The sequence below is a fragment of the Gracilinanus agilis genome, chromosome 5, assembly GCF_016433145.1.
Source record: "Gracilinanus agilis isolate LMUSP501 chromosome 5, AgileGrace, whole genome shotgun sequence".
Lineage (NCBI taxonomy): Eukaryota > Metazoa > Chordata > Mammalia > Didelphimorphia > Didelphidae > Gracilinanus > Gracilinanus agilis.
In genome coordinates, this window is record NC_058134.1 from 69,366,928 (window position 1) to 69,385,474 (window position 18,547).

Genomic DNA, 18,547 nt, shown 5'->3' on the forward strand with positions numbered 1-18,547 from the left:
TAGAATTGACTATCTGTGCCTCTTACTGATAACTAAAGATATAGGCCTAATTATTTTTAGATAAATGTACTACTGACCAAAAGGTTTTCATATTAAGTTTATATTAAGATTTTCTCTTAATATATAAGAATATTCTCATGGTAGTTTAACAAAAAATTTATTCACTTATTCAAATTGAGATTTAAGCCATGAAAATTTCAGGATAGAGAAAAATAAAGTCTAGTATTTGGTCACTTCCAATTAACAAACCATTATCTTCACCTACCTACAAAATAAAAATGAGTTACAAAAAAGACTTTAACTCATTACAAAAGTAACTTTTTAAAGTAAAGTGTATTATATTCTGTGGAGATGTATGTACCACAACTAAATGCTATCTACCAGTCTTAAAAATGGAGCCTTAGCATATATTTTTTCAATATGTAGCTTTTCCCAATTATTTGAAGCTAGAACCTCCAAAACTCACTTTTTGCTGCTCCTATTTTTTGCTTTGTGTGCTTTAAAATGAATAGGGTCACCTAAAATGCATTTAAACTCTATTTGATAAATGTGGAAGAAAAGGGTATTAAGAGATGGTATATACCTTCATATATGTAATAGATCAATAAATTACCTTTACTTAAAAGCAATTTCTAAAACTAAAAAAAATTTTAAGCAATTTACTTGGTAATCAATTAAAGATGATCTGCTTTCTTTTTTAAAACTGCAATATTTTCCAGATTTCACTATACTATGCCTTCATTACAACTGCAATTATTTTCTTTCAGTGTTTGATGTATTTTTGTTGTTTTGGAAGTAGTATGGCATCACCAGATAAATAAACAATGGGCCCTGGAGTCACAAGAAGCTAGTCTAGCCTCCCATATGGTAGCTATGTGACCATAAAGAAGTCACTTAACTTCAATGCCCTAGGCTACTTTCTAAAACTAAACTTGCAGATAAATTGATGATCTGAATTATTAGGAGTTTCTATACTGGTAGTGATCTCTTCCAATGATATCAAAGGTCTGAACCTGGCAGCATGTATATGTTCCACTAATACTTTGCTTTGTTGATTCATACATCATAAACAGATAATTGTTTTCCTATTCCAGGCTGGGACCAGTAAGACCAATTTAAACTAAGACAATTACTAACAAAAAGTTTCACTTCTTGGGGCAGCTAGGTGGTTCAGTAGATTGAAAACCAGACTAGAGAGAGGAAGTCCTGGGTTTAAATCTGTCCTTACACAATTCCTAGCTGTGGGACTCTTGGCAAGTCACTTAAATGCCCCATTGCCTAGCAGCCAATCTTCTGCCTTGGAAGCAATTACACAGTATTGATTTTAAGATGGAAGATAAGAGTTTTTAAAAAGTTTCATTTTTTTATAATTAATACACTTTAATAGCTACCACTATCTACAAACCTCTTCCCCATAGCAATTTTCTAGTTTTCAATGTCCTATGATAATGAACTGTCTGAATATTGAGTTAAAAATAAATATCATATAACATCCTTTTTCCCCAGAATGATTCAACTCTTTCTTTTTTAAGTATTTATATAACTATACTTAATTCTTTCTATTTTAATTTAAAATCAGTTTCAATAAGTCAAAAGATGTTCAACTTCAATATCTTTTAAAAATAAACATTTTTAATATTAGTCAAAGTTTCCGCATAGCCAAATGAAAATCACCTTCTAAAATTCTCTAAAACGAAAAACACTCATTGCAAAAAAACATCATAGTACTTACTATATGTATAAATATTGATTAAAGAATTCTAGATAATAAGAGCCTAATAAAGCATCACTTTCTTAAGAGCTAATTAGCCTTTTTGTCAAAAGTTAACACTGCTCAAGAAACAAAACAAAATAATTTAATTTACAAAACAGAAAAAAACTGCATTTATAATTCTATCACAGATGGATAAAGTTATCCATTTTCAAGTGTTATTTCTCAATTCTAAAGCTCTTCTAATAACTGAAAACCATAACAAATTTTTCTGAATTATGCGTAGATTCAGATATTTCTGTGGCATGGATTACTACAACTCCTACAGAATCAATGGAGTCCTCTAAATTTCCCTTCAGCTTGAGTTAAAACTCTGAGAGAACTCAATTGATATTTCCAGAAGCATGGGTAGTATATTTTCCAGTAAGCTACTTGATTTCCTTTTACTATTTTAAGCAGTTTGACCATTACCAGGATCGCTTTGCATACTTATGTGTCAAGGTTTGATTTCTGGTTCCTGATCATTTTCATGGCAAAAACACTTCAATGAAATCATCTCCCAAACTGATTTTATTCATATTAACTGCAATATGTTTTATACAAAATACCACTTTCAGTGGAGGAATGCCAGTAAAAGAAAGAGCTTACTAGAATTTCAGTTGATTTTGTTAAAGGAAATTATTTTAAATTAATGTGGCTACAGAACTGTTGCCATACTTGACCTCAGAAAATATATTCCTTCTAATTTTTGCTGTGAACATTTATTTATTTAAGCTAAACTCCAGCTCCTGAATGTTGACCATAAAGAAGTATAAAATTTCCTGCTATTTCATACTCTTTTTCTAAACAAAGGCAAACATATGTTTGCTGCATTAGTATACGCTGCCAGAACATCACTATTAAGTGAAATCATCTATGTATTTTTAGTGGAATCTTTAACAACTTCCACCCGTCAGAAACTCGGTGAGTTTAAACAAGGCTGTTTTGTTTTCAAGGAGCAACAATCTGATCGCTGGTTTACTAGATGGCGCTCAAAACATTTTTCCATATGCTCTTCTCAAAGAGAATCTGACTTCAGTGTGGTTTACCTTCACCAGTGAATGAAGGCTTTTTTCACCAAACATATCCCAGAGGAAGGTTAGGTCTTCCTGGCTGTCCACATGTGGCTGCAGCTGGGCTGGCAGGGCAGTCAGCAGCTCATACAGACCTATAAAGTGAAAATAAAACACAAAGTGTAATCTAAGGGTGATCTCATTAATTTTGTTTCACAAGTCTGTCTGTGTAATTGGCTGCCTGACGCATGTCATTCTAACTGGATAAAAAGTCTGGGCCACCAAGCAAAACTTTTGTTTAAAGATGCAGAAGGAAGCATTCTTTTTAAGTTCCTAAGAAGCCTGTAAAAATGCAATAGCTTTTACCTTGTCAGAGTTGTCAAATTTTTCTAACCATTTCTGTTTATATAACCCTACAGAGAAAATATGTAAAGATTTTCAAAGAATTAAAAGGGGAGAAAAGCATACATTCCTTTTCTTAATCATTATTACATTTCCTCAATGTTAGCCAAGGTGTAAAATGAGTCATGAATAGGAAAAACTTCCTTAAAAGAACAGAAAATGGAAAGGATCATCTATATTAAAAAGAGTTTGTGGTTTGTCTAAACATTTCTTGCTAATATACTGCTTTGCTTTTAAAATATCACTCTTATCTAGCAGCCAAAATAAAGTTCCAAAAATCAAGAAAAAGGAAAGAATCCGTGGCTCATCATTACAACAGCTGGCTGTCAAAAGTCCAAGGAAAACATGTGGTTAAGTTTGACTTCAATACTCAGGCTTGCAAAAATGTATCCCATATTCCCTGAAAGAGTTAAAGGAGTTGCTGCCCCTAGTTATTGGTGGCATGCCTCACTGGAAGTCTCCTAGGGACAGACAGCAGCACAGTGCTCCACAGTAGCAGAAACTATCCATCATGCACAGAGGCCATCACACTGCTGTCCAAGAAATGTAGAAACAGTGCTCGCAGGAGCCCTGTTTAGGGAGGTAACCTGGCATGGGATGATATCAATTCATAGCACATGTTTAATTTTCCAGTGGGATTACTTGGGGTAAAAAGGACAAAATGCCTATTTCTCCTGTCTGCTGTCTACAAAAACACCAATAACCTCCTGGGGTCTACTATTCAGGGTATAGCTATTATTTTTAGTCCAAATAAGTGCTGCTGTTCATCACAAAGACAGCTTTATAAGATATTTAACTAGTAAAGCATATTATGGTAAATTATGTATTAATGACAACTGTGTCTATAATCAGTATAAAATTATAATTAAAATATTCTATTATCAATAATATTTCAAATCACTGAGGAATTAGGGAAAACATTGGAGTAAATGCTGAAATTCAAAGATTAGGTTAAGTATAAAGTTTTCTTTTATCATTGGTTTTAAAATCATAATATGCTAGAAAAGGGGAGGATTCCTTCAAATGATATTTCTGAGGTCCAACTGTCTATGGTAGACTATGTTCATTCATTTCCTACAATAATCTTGAATTCTTTTCTATGGTAATCTTGAATTTAATTAAATTGGCTCTACTTTATACTTCAAAAATTTTATGTATAAATATGTATGCATAAAAAAATAACAGAGATATAACTCAAAATACTACAATTCTACATTATAAAACACCCAAAGATCATGAGTTCAAACTAAATTGTTGGCATATAGAAAAATTTGATTAAAACAATCTACTAGCCAACTAATAAATATGGATATGTGTATTATGCAGGTAAGGAGCAAGAATGATTATTTTGATAAGCAACTTAAGACAACCTTAAAAGGAAGTAACATAGATATAAAGGGGGAAGAGCTATGAGCGAGGTTCAGGAAAATTAATCTATACTAATACTAAAATTAATAAACACTACTACTAAAAAAAAGTCAGAAATCCCAACCAATAAGTATTTGCTAAGCCTTTATTTGCCAGGGATTGTGCTAGGTCCCAGGGATACAAGTACAAAGAATGAAATAAACCCTACTCTAAAGAAGCCTACCTTCTAATGGAGAAGAAACAAGCATGCATGCACACACACAATCAATATAAAAATATACAAAGTAATTAAATACAAGGTAATTTCAATGAGAAGACATTAAGTAATTAGTGAGATCAGGAAAGGATTCTCATAAAAGATGGTATTTGAGTTATCTCATTTCTCTCTCTTAGGAAGACTCTAGAATGTGGAAACAATGAGGGAATATACTCCAGACATGAGGAATAGTCAGTGCAAAGGAAAGGCATTGGAACCAGGAAAGAGAATGTCCTACATGAGAAACAGAGAGAAGGCCAATTTGGATGGATCTCAGAGCAAAGATAGGGAAGTTATTTACAATAAGACCAAAAATCTAGGGTAGTATCAGCAATGAGAAGCCCCCAGAATTGATGGAGTATTGTAGTCACATGGTCACTTCTATGTTTAATGAAAATTAATTTAGCAGAAGAATGTAGAGAATGGTGAGAGACCCGAATCATGGAAGCTGTTGAAATAATCTAGATGAAAAGTGATGTGGGCACAGAGTAAGGTGGCAGTCCTAAAAGTGGAGAGAAGGGATTCAACTCCAGAAATGTTGCCAAGGTAAAAGCAGCAAAATTTGGCAACTGACTGGATATATATAGGGCATAACTGAGGACAATGACAAAGTTATAAACTTAGGAAGCAAAATCCCACTTTTATCAGTAATCACTCTTCTGTTCAATAAACTTCAGTAAAAACCACTCATTTATTTGTAGTCACAAAAGTATATTTATTATAGTTTACTTTATGCAACAGCTATGTACCTGAAAAGCTGTATCACTATTAATAAATATCCATGCCTACTGTGTATAAAGGAAGGAAATATAAGATTATAAGCCACCAAAGACAATCTACCTATCTGGATATCCATAGAAATATCCAGATAGATATCCATAAGATATCCATAAGAAAACAGATAAATAATGCTATAAAACAGTGTGTGGTGCTACATGAATGGTATGGACAGATAGGTATTTGGGGAAGGGAATCATCATTGAGGGTAGAGCCCACTAATTAAGTACTTAAACTCCTTAATGAAGCTCTTAATGAAGTGCTCTAAGATTTTTTGGACACCCTATTTCAGCTAGGCTTTAAAGGTGGGATAGGACTAAAGTAAGAAGAGTGGTGAGAGTAAAGATGTTGAGATTTGAACAGCAAGTTCAGAGGGATCAATGGGTCTGTCAATCACATTTTTAAAAATCTTGGAGATTATCTATTTTGGATATATGTATCTTGCCAATTTCCAATAGCAGGTGGTAATCACTATTATTGGTGATATCTGTTTTTACCTAGAATCATAATAAAGTCATCAAAGGACTAATCTATTACACATTCTTTCTATTAAAAAACAGTAATTACCACCCAGCCATACCACTGTTGGGTTTGTACCCCAAAAAGATAATAAGGAAAAAGACATGTACAAAAGTATTTAAAGCCTCGCTCTTGGTGGTGGCAAAAAGTTGGAAAATGAGGGGATGTCCATCAATTGGGGAATGGCTGAACAAATAATGGTATCTGATGGTGATAGAATACTATTGTGCTAAAAGGAATGACGAACTGGAGGAATTCTATGTGAACTGGAAAGATCTCCAGGAATTGATGCAGAGTGAAAGGAGCAGAACCAGAAGAATCTTATACACAGAGACTAATACACTGTGGCACAATCAAACATAATGGACTACTCTACTAGTAGTACTAGTACTACTACTGCAATGAGGCAGGAGAATTCTGAGGGTCTTATGAGAAAGAAGGCTATCCACATAAGGAGAAAGAACTGTGGGAGTAGAAACACTAAAGAAAAACATATGATTGATCACGTAGTTCGATGGGGATATGATTAGGGTTTCAATGTTAAAAGAGCATTCTAATGCTAATATGAATAACATGGAAATAGGTTTTGAACAATGATACATTTATAACCCAGTGGTACTGCTTATCAGTTCTGAGAGGGGGGAGGAAAGAGCAGGGAGTGGGGAATCATGAATCATGTAACCATGGAAAAATATTCTAAATTTAAAAAAACAGTAATTACCAAAACTCAACAAGATTATATTTTTATTCAGTTCTTTATTTCTTCTTTACCAAATGGAATTTGGTAAATGGAACCATAGTACCATTCTTAAAACTTCTTCTAATTCTTCTGAATCTACCTGCCCCATCCCATCACTGTTTTAACAGATGATTCTCCCTCCTACTGATTACTCCTGAGAACAGTAAGTCCACATAAATCCTATCCTCTAAATCTCAAAACTGATGTATCCTTATTTTCACAACCCTATCTTCCTCCTCTTCTTTTATCTAAAATTCTTTTTGTGCAGTTAAGTTTATGCTTCTGATACAATCACATCTCACCATACCCAGGAACTCAATCTATCAATCATCAACTTTCTCTATTGCATCTACAGTCTCTCTCTTTTTCACTGGTTCCTCTTATAACCATTATATGCTTACTTAATCTCTATGCTCAAAATAAATTTTCCCTTTATACTGTCATCTTTCAAGCTGTCATCTCTCTACTCATTTTCACTCCCCAGAATTCTAGGCAATGAGCTAACTCCAACTTTTCAAAATAAATTCACTCAATTAAAGTTCAGTAATAACTACAAGCAATGCACTATACTAGGAACTGTGGGAAATACTAAGATAATTAAGATATGACCTGTACCCTCAAAGGTTTTATAATGATGATGATGATATTTACATTTTCATAATGTTTCAAGATTTGCAGGGCATTTTAAATATATTAGCTCATTTGAGCATCTATGAAATAGGTACTATAATTATCTACATTTTACAGTTGAGAAAATCAAGCCTGAAAGAGGTTAAGTGACTTATACAAGAACACATAGCTAGTAAGTATCTTCATACAAGACGGAAACTGGCCCTTGAACATAATCTATGAGGCATAGAAGGTACAGCAATAAATAAAATACAAATTTCATTTTTTCTTTTAGATGTTATAGTATTAAAACATAGTCAATCTGGGAGGTTAAGGTTTGCACATCATGGCACCCAGAGGTATTGTGACATCCATTAAACAAAACAAAACAAAAAAATAGACAGGAGGTCCTAGGTTCAAATCTGGCCTCAGACACTTCCCAGCTGTGTGACCCTGGTTAAGTCACTTGACCACCATTGCTGTGAAAACAGGTAATGGAGGGCACCAGGGATGTTACAATAAATCTAAATAGTTGTGGGTACACACTCTGGGTTGTAGGAGAGACTGGACCAGGATGGAAAGTCTAGAGTTCACTGGATTAACACAGGAATGGCAGTTGGTCTTAACTGTCACCCAGATTTCCCTAGGCCAGAGTCTAGAAACAAGCAGGCAAAGTAAAAGGGTTTAACATGTTTAATTATGTTTAACTAAAAGGTGGGGAAGGGATTTCTATACTTAAAACCTAATGACAAAAGGGGAGGACTTCTCTACTCTAATCTTAGTGATCTAGCAGACAGAGCCCAAAGGAGCAGTAATGGAGTCACTGGGAAGCTACATCAAACCTGGTTCCAGCCAGGGTTTGACCAGCACAACTATGGGTTGAGGGTGGCTTTGGGGTTTCTCACGGTTATCCACAGATGATCTCAGGATGTCAAAAGCCAAGGTATCCAAGTAGAGAGGGTGTGCTTGAGATGCTGTCCACCAGATCCCAAACTTCTCCTCTTTCCTTGGTGTTGCTCTGTTGTTCTTGTCCCCTTGCTAGATGCCACCACCACACAGGATCCCAGGGAAATCAGGATGCAAGGTGTTCTTTACTCTGAGATCTCCCAGGGCTAACAACAGTTTGTGCCAACCCCTAATGGAGTCTCTCTCAGAGCACAAGCCACTTCCTGCTCCTTCATTCCATCTTGGAATGCTCTAGCTCCTTTCTGCTAGGTACATCCTTAATACTTAATTACTAACTAATCTTCCTCACAACATTGCCCACCCTTACCACTCCTTCCACCTACAAGCCAATACACAGAAGTTAAGGGTTTAAAAAAAGAAGTCACTCCCTGGGATTTCTCCCTTGTATTTAAAAAGTATTTTGCTAAATTAGTCTTTATAGCATAATCTGCCTCAAAGATGTAATAAATATATATTTTAATGGTCATTAAAGTTTTTAAAACGACAATGGAAAGAAGAGCTTGAAAATAAGTTTACTTTCCCTGAAATAACAAAGTTACAATGTAATTGCAAAAAGAATGAGCTTAACTAGGAGCTATATAGTCTGTCAAGTAAGAGGAGTCTGAAATGACCTTGAATCATCAAGACTACAAGATTCAGACATAAAATCTGAAGTAAATAAAACAAAGGAGAAAAAGAAGACATAATAGAAGTATTACTTATTTGCTGAAGTGTTTTAAATTCAATATGATGTAAAGGACTACATCAGATGACAATGCATCTATGATTTACTGAACAATTCTGGATTAAATAACTTCTGAGGTCCCTTCTAATTTTGAGATTCTGTGATTCTATAATTATATGCCATAAGCTTGTAGAATCTAAATTTGCTTAATTAAACTTGATACTTCAAGGAGACAACATAATCTATAATCAAATGGAAATTCACATCAACTAATCAACAATAATTTATAAGTCTACTATGTGCTAGGCACCAGGGTTTTAAGTATAAAGAATGAAATAATCTATGTTTGCAAGGATCTTATACTATAATGAGGGAGATAAGTAAATGAAAAAATATATACAGAAATATAAAATCAATGAACATAAATACAAGCAAAATATACTTGTTAAAGTGGAAACCAAAGAAGGCTTAGCAGCAGCAATGACAATTAAGTTAATACAGACAGGTGCAGTAAGCAGACCAGAACAAGGAAAAAATAGAAAATCTGATGCATAACCAGACTTGTGATAGCATAAATAAAAAACATGTAACAGAGAGATAACGAAAATGCTCTGAATACATAAAAGAGGGAATGAAAAGCAAATAATATAGTTATTTATGAAACAAACCTGCCATTTTTCCAAAGTAAAGTTTAAAAATCCTAATATTTAAAAAAAAGACACTAGGACTTTTGGGGCCCCGAGTATTAGAATAACTGTAACACTGTGCTCATTCTGATGAGGACATTAGTGATGCTTCCCAACCTAGCCATCTACTCTAACTATATTACCATATGGCCCACTTACCATCAGTAGATTATGTTCTGTTAGGATAATATCAGTTTATAATTAGCAAAGTGGAACAGCGGGTGGTGATTGTATTGTCTAGATCAGTGGTTCCCAAACATTTTTGGCCTGCCGCCCCCTTTCCAGAAAAAATATTACTTAGCCCCCTGGAAATTAATTTTTTAAAAATTTTAATAGCAATTAATAGGAAAGATAAATGCACCTGTGGCCATCACTGCTCCCCTGGATTGCTGTAGCACCCACCAGGGGGCGGTGGTACCCACTTTGGGAATCACTAGTCTAGAGTGAGACCATCTCCATGGTCTCATGGTGTTATGAGGATAAAGGGAAGGGTTAGGTCATAGAACTCAAGGAGTCTGAGGAACTGGGAGTTTGAAGAGTTTGAAGGAGCTTCTATGTACATACCAAAGTTCCCTAGTGCAAGAGGAAGATAGTGAGCCAGGGGCTGATCTTCCTTATAAAGGAGGGAGAACTATTACAACCATCATAACTTGTATTAAGAGGAAAACATAAGCTTCTTGCAGGCAGAGACTTTCTCACATTCATATTTTAAATATTCCTAGTGCTTTCAACAATGCCTGACACATATAATAAATGTTTAATAAATGCTTTTGCACTCATGTATCCTGCCAGTTTACTAGTCTTACAAGAATTGATAAAACATGAGTGAGAGCTCTAAGTTTTATCCTAATCACTTGTTTTACAAACAGATTCCATATGCTCTTTTAACTAAAAGAATAGTTTCAGGTTATTAGAAGGATGATGAAACTATTCAAATGACTAGCACAAGGAAAAATGAAAAATTAAATAATACACATCAACAATTCCCAAAGCATAAATCAAGTATAAATGAAATAGAGAAATAGTAATGATGTTTATCAAATAACATTGGACACATACTCAAAGTACATTTTGCTCCATAATGAGATTTTAACTGCATGACTGAAAATGAGTGACTGTGTCTCAACCTCTCCTGTCACACAGCACACAACCTGGGATTGCATACAGCATATAAAAACAAATCAACCAATGACTTCATATTATTAACTTTTAAACAATCCACACTTTATCACTGACCTACTAAATTACATAATTTATATTAAAATTAATTTCACTCAATACATTTTTTCACTTTTTAATTCACTAAAAACATTTATAGGACACCAAGAAATTTCCATGTGATGAAACATTTTGCACAGTTATTAACATAAAATGAGATACATGAAGAGGCCTATTTATCAATAGTATTTTTCACTATCATAAAGGTTGTCTACTGCAGAATTCAAATCAAAGCAGGATTTCCTAATATATGCTGAAGTCTTTCAAATGTTCTTATTTGTAAATAATTACATACCAAAACTGGCAGCTAGGTGGTACAGTAGATAGAGCACCTGGCTTGGAGTCAGGTTCAAACCTGGCCTCTGACACTTACTAGCTATGTGACCATGGTCATTTAATTTTGTTTGCCTCAGTTTCTTCATCTGTAAAATAAGCAAGAGAAGTTAATGGCACAAACCACTCTAGTATATCTGCCAAGAAAATCCCAAATTACTAAAATAAATAAACAAAAAGCACACCAATAGTGTAGCAGGTATCTGTAATCACTTATAAGAATTTGGTCTCACTATTCACATCGGAAGAAACAAACAGATTAAGAATGTCCAGGCCATGATATGCAACATGATAGCCAATCCATGAAGCTGGTCCATTAGTACATATATTGTGGACAAATCTTGCAGACATCCATGAACTAGGCCCAGAATAAGAGAGGAAGACAGCAGAACACATTGCAATAGATTAATGCTCAGTGATTTTTAGAAGACCTAAGCTTGTCTGTAAAACAAAGGCCTCTCTCTTTAAGCTCATTATTTCTGTAGCGATGCTATAGAGCTCCCAAGGAATATAACACTCTATGAAGAATGAAAACTGTGGATCAATTAAAGATCAATAAGAAGCTACATGATAGGAAGTACAAAGATATAAACAGCATAGAGTAGATGCATGGAATGAAAGAAAGCAGATCATATATTGAGATTGGTTTTTTAACTGATTGTCAGTCAATAAGCTCCATTAATCATGAAATGTCAAAACATAGAGAAGTCCCCTTGTGAAGGATTTGAGAGAACAGAGACAACAGTTCCAGAAGATGAAAAGATGTAGATGTGATGCGACTTATACATTGCTCCTGTATATGAAATCATATATCCACTGAATTATTAGGGATAATCAGGATAAATTTTACAATGAATGGTAATTAGAAAAATGAGAATTATACTGGAAAACACTGCATAGGCAACTTTTCTAGGATCCATCTTATGAATATCATATCATCACTTTCTATGTGAGAATGCTAGAGACATCCATATGTGCTCAAATATTTAATGGCACTGAGGAAAGTATTATATATAGGTTGTTAACACTTTTTTAAGGACTGCACTTCTTTCATATTGATTACCTATCATTCATTTCTATTCACTAAACTCAGAACAATTTAGTTTGATCTAAAAAATCTTAAGGAAATACATTTAATACTAGAAAGAATAAATTAATACTCCAAAGAGAATATTCTTTTTTTTAGAATAAAGTATTTTTTAAAAATCAGAATCAAAAAGAAACAAAATGTTTCCCAGTTCCAAAAAATTGTTTCCATAATAGTTTAATATTCTATATAGGACAGTAGATTCTAAGAGAAAAATAAATGGCTAAGAAATTGATGAAAATGTTCCCGTAGTGAACCATACACTCTGCCTGCAGAATCCAGATGCTCAACATTCTTGACATCAGGATGGAAAAATTTACTGTTAGTCTAGAGAAATTTAATATCACCATTCTTGTCATATCCTTCATAGCTTCGTTATTAGGACAAGTCTGGAGAAGCTATAACCAGTGTTAAATGAAAAAAAAATCTGTTCTCTGCGTTCCATCATTGTTACATATTATGAAACAAAATTCTGAGGAATAGTATAGAAAAGACACTAGGAAAAAAAAGATTTATATTCATTTAGGTTTTTTAACTTGTTAGTTTTGCCATTTGTATTTCATATCACATAAACCAAAGAAATTTTACTATAACTAAGGGGTAATAAACACTAAAGAACATACATCTAAGCCCAGAACAACACTGTAAAATTTTATTGTATTAATAAAATAGGACAAACCAACCCTTTAAATTTTCCACTTTGTCAAAGGTAAAAAATCAGCAGTGCTCACTGCTGTTTACAACAGGCTTCAATTTTTTTATTTAAAATATATTTTAAGGCTTTCCATAAGATTACAGTATTCAAGTGCTTTAATACCTTGACAAGTATACACTATTTTGACATCATCTATTACAACAAATTTAAAAAGGTATCTGATAAGAAAAAAATTGGAAAACGTTTAAAAAAAATCTTCCTACAATTTACTACTTCTTAATTTATTTTTATTTTTTTAAACCCTTACCTACTGTCTTAGTATCAATACTGTATATTGATTCTAAGGCAGAAGAGCAGAAAGGGCCAGGCAATGGGAGTTAAGTGACTTGCCCAGGATCACACAGCGAGAAAGTGTCTGAAGCCAAGTTTGAACCTAAGACCTCCCATCTCTAGTTTTGGCTCTCAATCCACTGACCCACCTAGTTGGTCCCCAAGATATAGTATTTCTGAAAGGTTCTGTTCATTTTAAAGCCTTAGAAAAATATCAGTACAAGGGGCAGCTGGGTGGCTCAGTGGATTGAGAGCCAAGTCCAGAGATGGGTGGTCCTGGGTTCAAATCTATATATAGTAATTATATACTAGGTGTCATCTAATCTGGGGGAAAAAAAAAAAAAAGCCAAACTATGACACTTTTCATTACCGAATCATTCAGATCACTCTTTCTGTCCACTGATCCCTCATTTTGTACTTTAAAACTAATTTTTTAAAATGATCATAGAATTGTTTCATTCCCTATTAAACCCCAACTTAATAGATTTTATACATCATCCTACCCTGTCAACACATTTTTGGATTCTGGCATCTAATGTGTTTCCTAGTACCTCCAGCTTCATAAACATTTACATGACTCATTAATGATAATTCTGTAACCAATCATCTAACCAAATCCAAATCTAACTCTATCACTTGTACCACATCTTGCCATCCTATCCACATGCAATACAAGAAACAATTAAATGATTTGATGAAATAGAGTTAAGTTACATATACAGTTTGGGGTGTGTGGGGTGGGGTTGGGAGGGTGTAGGCCTGGACAGACAGAGATAGAGAGAGATTATACTGGTACAGTCTGTATTTAATAAAGCCATGTTCATAGGTTACAGATTAAAGTCAAATTTACCAACCTGTAGCATACAGAGTCCACGTTCTTCCTCAATATTACAGTTGACATTCATACATCACTAGTCTTATGGCAAAAGTAGCATTCTTCAGTATTTTCCAAAGGTAATTGACTCATATATATCAGTTATGATAGCTGGTGTGATAAATAATGGCTCAGTGACCATACCTATCAGTTATTTCAGTACTCTGGGACTAGTTAATCTTGTCCTGGTGACTTATCAAGGTAGTTAATTGTTCCTTTCTTATTACCTCATTTATCTTGGATTTTTAAATCCCTGCTAATCATTTTTGTTTTATTCTTCCTAAAGATACTGTACATGTTTCCGAACATACCATTCTTCAATAACATGGTTATAATACATGCAAATAAGTAAAAATAAAAATAACAAAAACCCACTATAAACATATCCCACTATCCCATCACAAAACTCAGCTGCAGAAGCATCATTTTTTTCTGTCTACTTGTCAACTTTTGCTATAATTTAACAAAACCTTGTTCAAATGTAATAAACTTATGCCTATCTAATACTGTGATTGACAGTCTATTATAGTACAGTATAGTGAAACACAGAGCTGGACTTGAACTCAGCAAGACCTGAGTTCAACATGACCTTTGTAACCAGGGGCAAAGACTTACACCTTTCTTTGCTTCAATATTTTCATTTATAAAATGCAAATAAGAACTATAGTGATCGACCTTCACAAATTCATTACAAGGCTCAAAAAAACATCATGTACACTTATGATGAAATAAAAATGTAGCTGCTGTGAGTTCTTGTTACCAGTCAACAACATGAAAGACAGCATAGTTACACCTGACCCTGGGGGCACATGAGTCTTGGGTGCAGCAAACAATAAGAAGAGTATTTATGTTAATGTGGAAGTACTATGATTACCTATCATAATCTACATAAAGAGATTCAGAGCTCACAAGTTAAAAATATGATCAAAGTATAATCTAAATACCTAAATATGATCTGAAATATAATTTAAAGCCACTGTAGAGTCTCGTTAAGATGACAATCAGAGAATGTTTAGGAATAGAATGTAAATTAATTGAATGTAAATAGGGCAACCTTAAGTTATATGGAAGTTCAGAAGAGAGAGCAAGTCTACTTTTGTCCAGAAATTGGAACAAAGAGAAGATGATATCAAAAAATTAAAATGCTACATCTTCACAAACCAGAATACTAGCTGTTTACTTTTATTCCATCTTGCATTCCCTTGCCTCTTTATATTTGTGTCGGCTATTCTCCATGCCTAAAATGTACTCCCTCATCATTTCCATCTCCTAGAATCCTTTCCCTTCAAGGTCCAACTTAAGTAACACTATGTTCATAAAGCTTTATTTGTTCCTCCAAGTTGAAACTATCTACTCCCTTCTCAAATTTTCTTAGATGACTTAATCTGAATTTCTCTTTTGCTCTTCATGACATCCTACTTTTTATCATATTTCTGTTCATATTACATAGCTCCCACTATTATATTATGAACTTGTCATCAGGAGCTATTATTTTTCATCTTTAAATCCCTAGTGCCTTGCAAAAAAAGGGAAAGCGCTCCCTCTCTATTTCACAACTACTTTAAAGTCCCCATTACCAAGCACTTTGTTATTTAATTGGTTTGAAATTATCACATCTTTACTGAATCCAATTCATTAAGGATAATAAAGTTTTAGATTTAAGAATATAACACAGATAACTTGAATTTACAAATATTGGATATAACACGTAATATTTAATTTTAAATCTTTTAGTATTTGTCTACACATAACTTCTGGCATTCTAAGCTAAACTAATAACTTGTTTCTACCTCATATTGTAGGAAAACATTCTAAATTCTTAAAAGTTGATGTAATAATAAGAAACTGTGACATTTTCATTATACATGTACATGCATACATAAAGTGCATTTATTCTCATTATCCTCATAACAGATTTGCAAAGGAGGAACAATTATTAGGAATTCATAGACAAAACAAAACAAGACCATCAGACACATACAAATACAGTGATTTGAAATGGGTCATAATTAGTATATTGTGTAATTAGAATCTGCTACCCTAAAAAAAAAAAAAAGGATTCCAAGGACTCCGCTCTCTTTCTGTAGTTACATGCTGATATAGACATAAATTCTGTAGAGTTCCGTCTCTTGCTCTCTTGTCTTCCTGTCTCAGGGGGCTTTTTGAGCAGCTGGGGGAAAAAACCTCAGTCACGTGGTTCTATTTTGTTAGATAAAAAACTTTATAAAATATAATACTTTTAAGTAGTAGACATTAATTAAAATCCTACATTTATTGCAACCACAGAAGTGGGGTTTAGAACCCTTAATTCTCTGAGTAGATTAGTTTAAAAAGAACCACATTTCTCCTGCTGTGGCCTCTCTTCAGAGTTTTCCCTGCTACTGCCGATCCTGCCTCCCTCCCTAACTGCCTGAGTGGTCCCAGCCCAGCTACTGGTGCCCCCTGCTGCTGCTGATTGCTGCATCTTTTAGGACACAGAAGTCCTTGGATTCACTCTCCAGGGAGCTGGGAAAGTATAAATCCTCCTTTCCCTTACATTGCCAACACCCGAATGCTTGCTAGCTGCTTGCCTTGGAAGTGTGTGTGTGTGTGTATGTTTCTCTTAGGCAATAATTAGCATCCTTTAGGGCTTTTACCTGAGGAGACACTTCTACCCTCTTAACTCTCTGTCCACATGGCAGGGAAATCAAGCTGCTCCCTGGCATTTTTATCCCTGGAGGGACAGGAAGGAAGAATATTCTTCCAAACTACAGACAGGAAGAAGAATTGCAAGCATGGCCCAGTTCCCTGCCTATCTCAAACAGCTCCCAGTTTTAGGATGTCCTTTCTTCCTGCTGTTCCTGAGTGCACCAGTCCTTTTGATTAGCTTGAATAATCCTAAGATTCACAGGAGAAATTCATCTCCCTAAACCCCCTTGCCATTTGGGCCTACCCAGTCTCCACAACACATCCAATATGGGACTCCTCCACACTGTACTCAGTGCGGAATTCTCCCTCACTATGGGAGATCCCAGAGGTATGACCAAAGGTTGTTGAAAAAAATAGAGAAGGGGACATATATGAGATATTGTAAAGGAAGAAATAATAAGACAGTAACAGATTCTATATGTAAAGTACATGTTAATGAGAAGTTTAAAGGGATAACTGAGATTGAAAAGCCTGGGTGACTAAAAGAAAAAAAAAACAATACAAGAGAGGATTTAGGATAAGAAATGAGTTTTGTTTTGGTCATGTTTTGCCTAGCATACCTATGGCAACATCCATTTTTAAAAAGGTAATGGGCTTTAATCTGGAGCACATTAACTTGATTTCTAAAACTGTTGATAAATGTATTTCAATAGAACTGGTTTCTTTTGTAAATCTATGTAATTTACTTTATGCATTTAAAAACATTATTCTGAAAAAGGGTTCCTAGGATTCACCAAAAGGCCTCCCCACTCCATTTCACACCCAGCTGCATTCCTTTGGATTAGACTGTCATATTTCTAAAAATCTCACTATTAGGAAATTCATCCAAAGAGTTCACATTAGTCTTTGTATTCATACTACATCATTACATCATTGCCCTCAGAACAATCTAACCCATCTGGTTGGAGAGTGGAGCAAAGATATAAAGCTTCCATTTAAAGAGGGATCCCAGGACAGTCATCTCTTTATTTTTCCACAAAAAAAAAAAAAATGAATTCTTTAACTCTTCATATAGAAAATAGAAATCCCTAATTTGTGAAGGCAAACACTGAAAAAAAAAAAAGCATTAGAACAAAGTGCTTAAAATGATTTCTAATTCAGCTATTTGTCTTGTGATGCTGCTAAACATTCTTAACACCAAAAAAAATAACAATTCATAACCTGGGATCCTCATCTTAACACAAAGATATTCAATTCAGTTGGAAAGACTTACTTCCTTTGTAATCACTTGAGCTCTTCTAAAACACTGTAGTACTCGCCAACAAGGTTTAGCCCCATGTTCTCAGGTGGGATGCCCTGCACATGCTGCATATAGCCAGGACAGGCCAACATTACATAGGAGATAACAATGAAGTATTTGGAAGTTTTCAGGGCACTAATTACAAATTTGCAGTCAGGCATCGACCTAGTGTGTCATAATAGCATATACGAAAAGAGTTAAGCAAATTTTTCCTCTCTAACTTATATCTGAAATTGAAAAAAAAAATCTCTACTGTTCACATTTTGTAATGGTGTAGGTTTCCCACCAGGCTACAATCCTTTGGAATAAACTGTGTCAATGTGTCCTTCACTGTCCACCCCCCTAGCTCTACTTTTTGGCCTCTTTTTGTATG

General features: G+C 34.4%; 1 protein-coding gene across 1 annotated transcript in view; it reads right to left on the reverse strand.

Annotated features, from left to right (window-relative positions):
* MPP7 (MAGUK p55 scaffold protein 7) overlaps positions 1–18,335 on the reverse strand; it is a 177,537-nt gene extending 159,202 nt beyond the window's left edge. Inside the window, exons 1-3 of the mRNA XM_044678939.1 lie at positions 18,163–18,335; positions 13,205–13,260; positions 2,800–2,918 (exon numbers count right to left, since the gene is read on the reverse strand). Of these exons, the coding sequence (XP_044534874.1) occupies positions 2,800–2,918; positions 13,205–13,260; positions 18,163–18,335 (348 nt within the window). The remainder of the gene's footprint in view (positions 1–2,799; positions 2,919–13,204; positions 13,261–18,162) is intronic.
* Between the last annotated feature and the right edge of the window lie 212 nt (positions 18,336–18,547).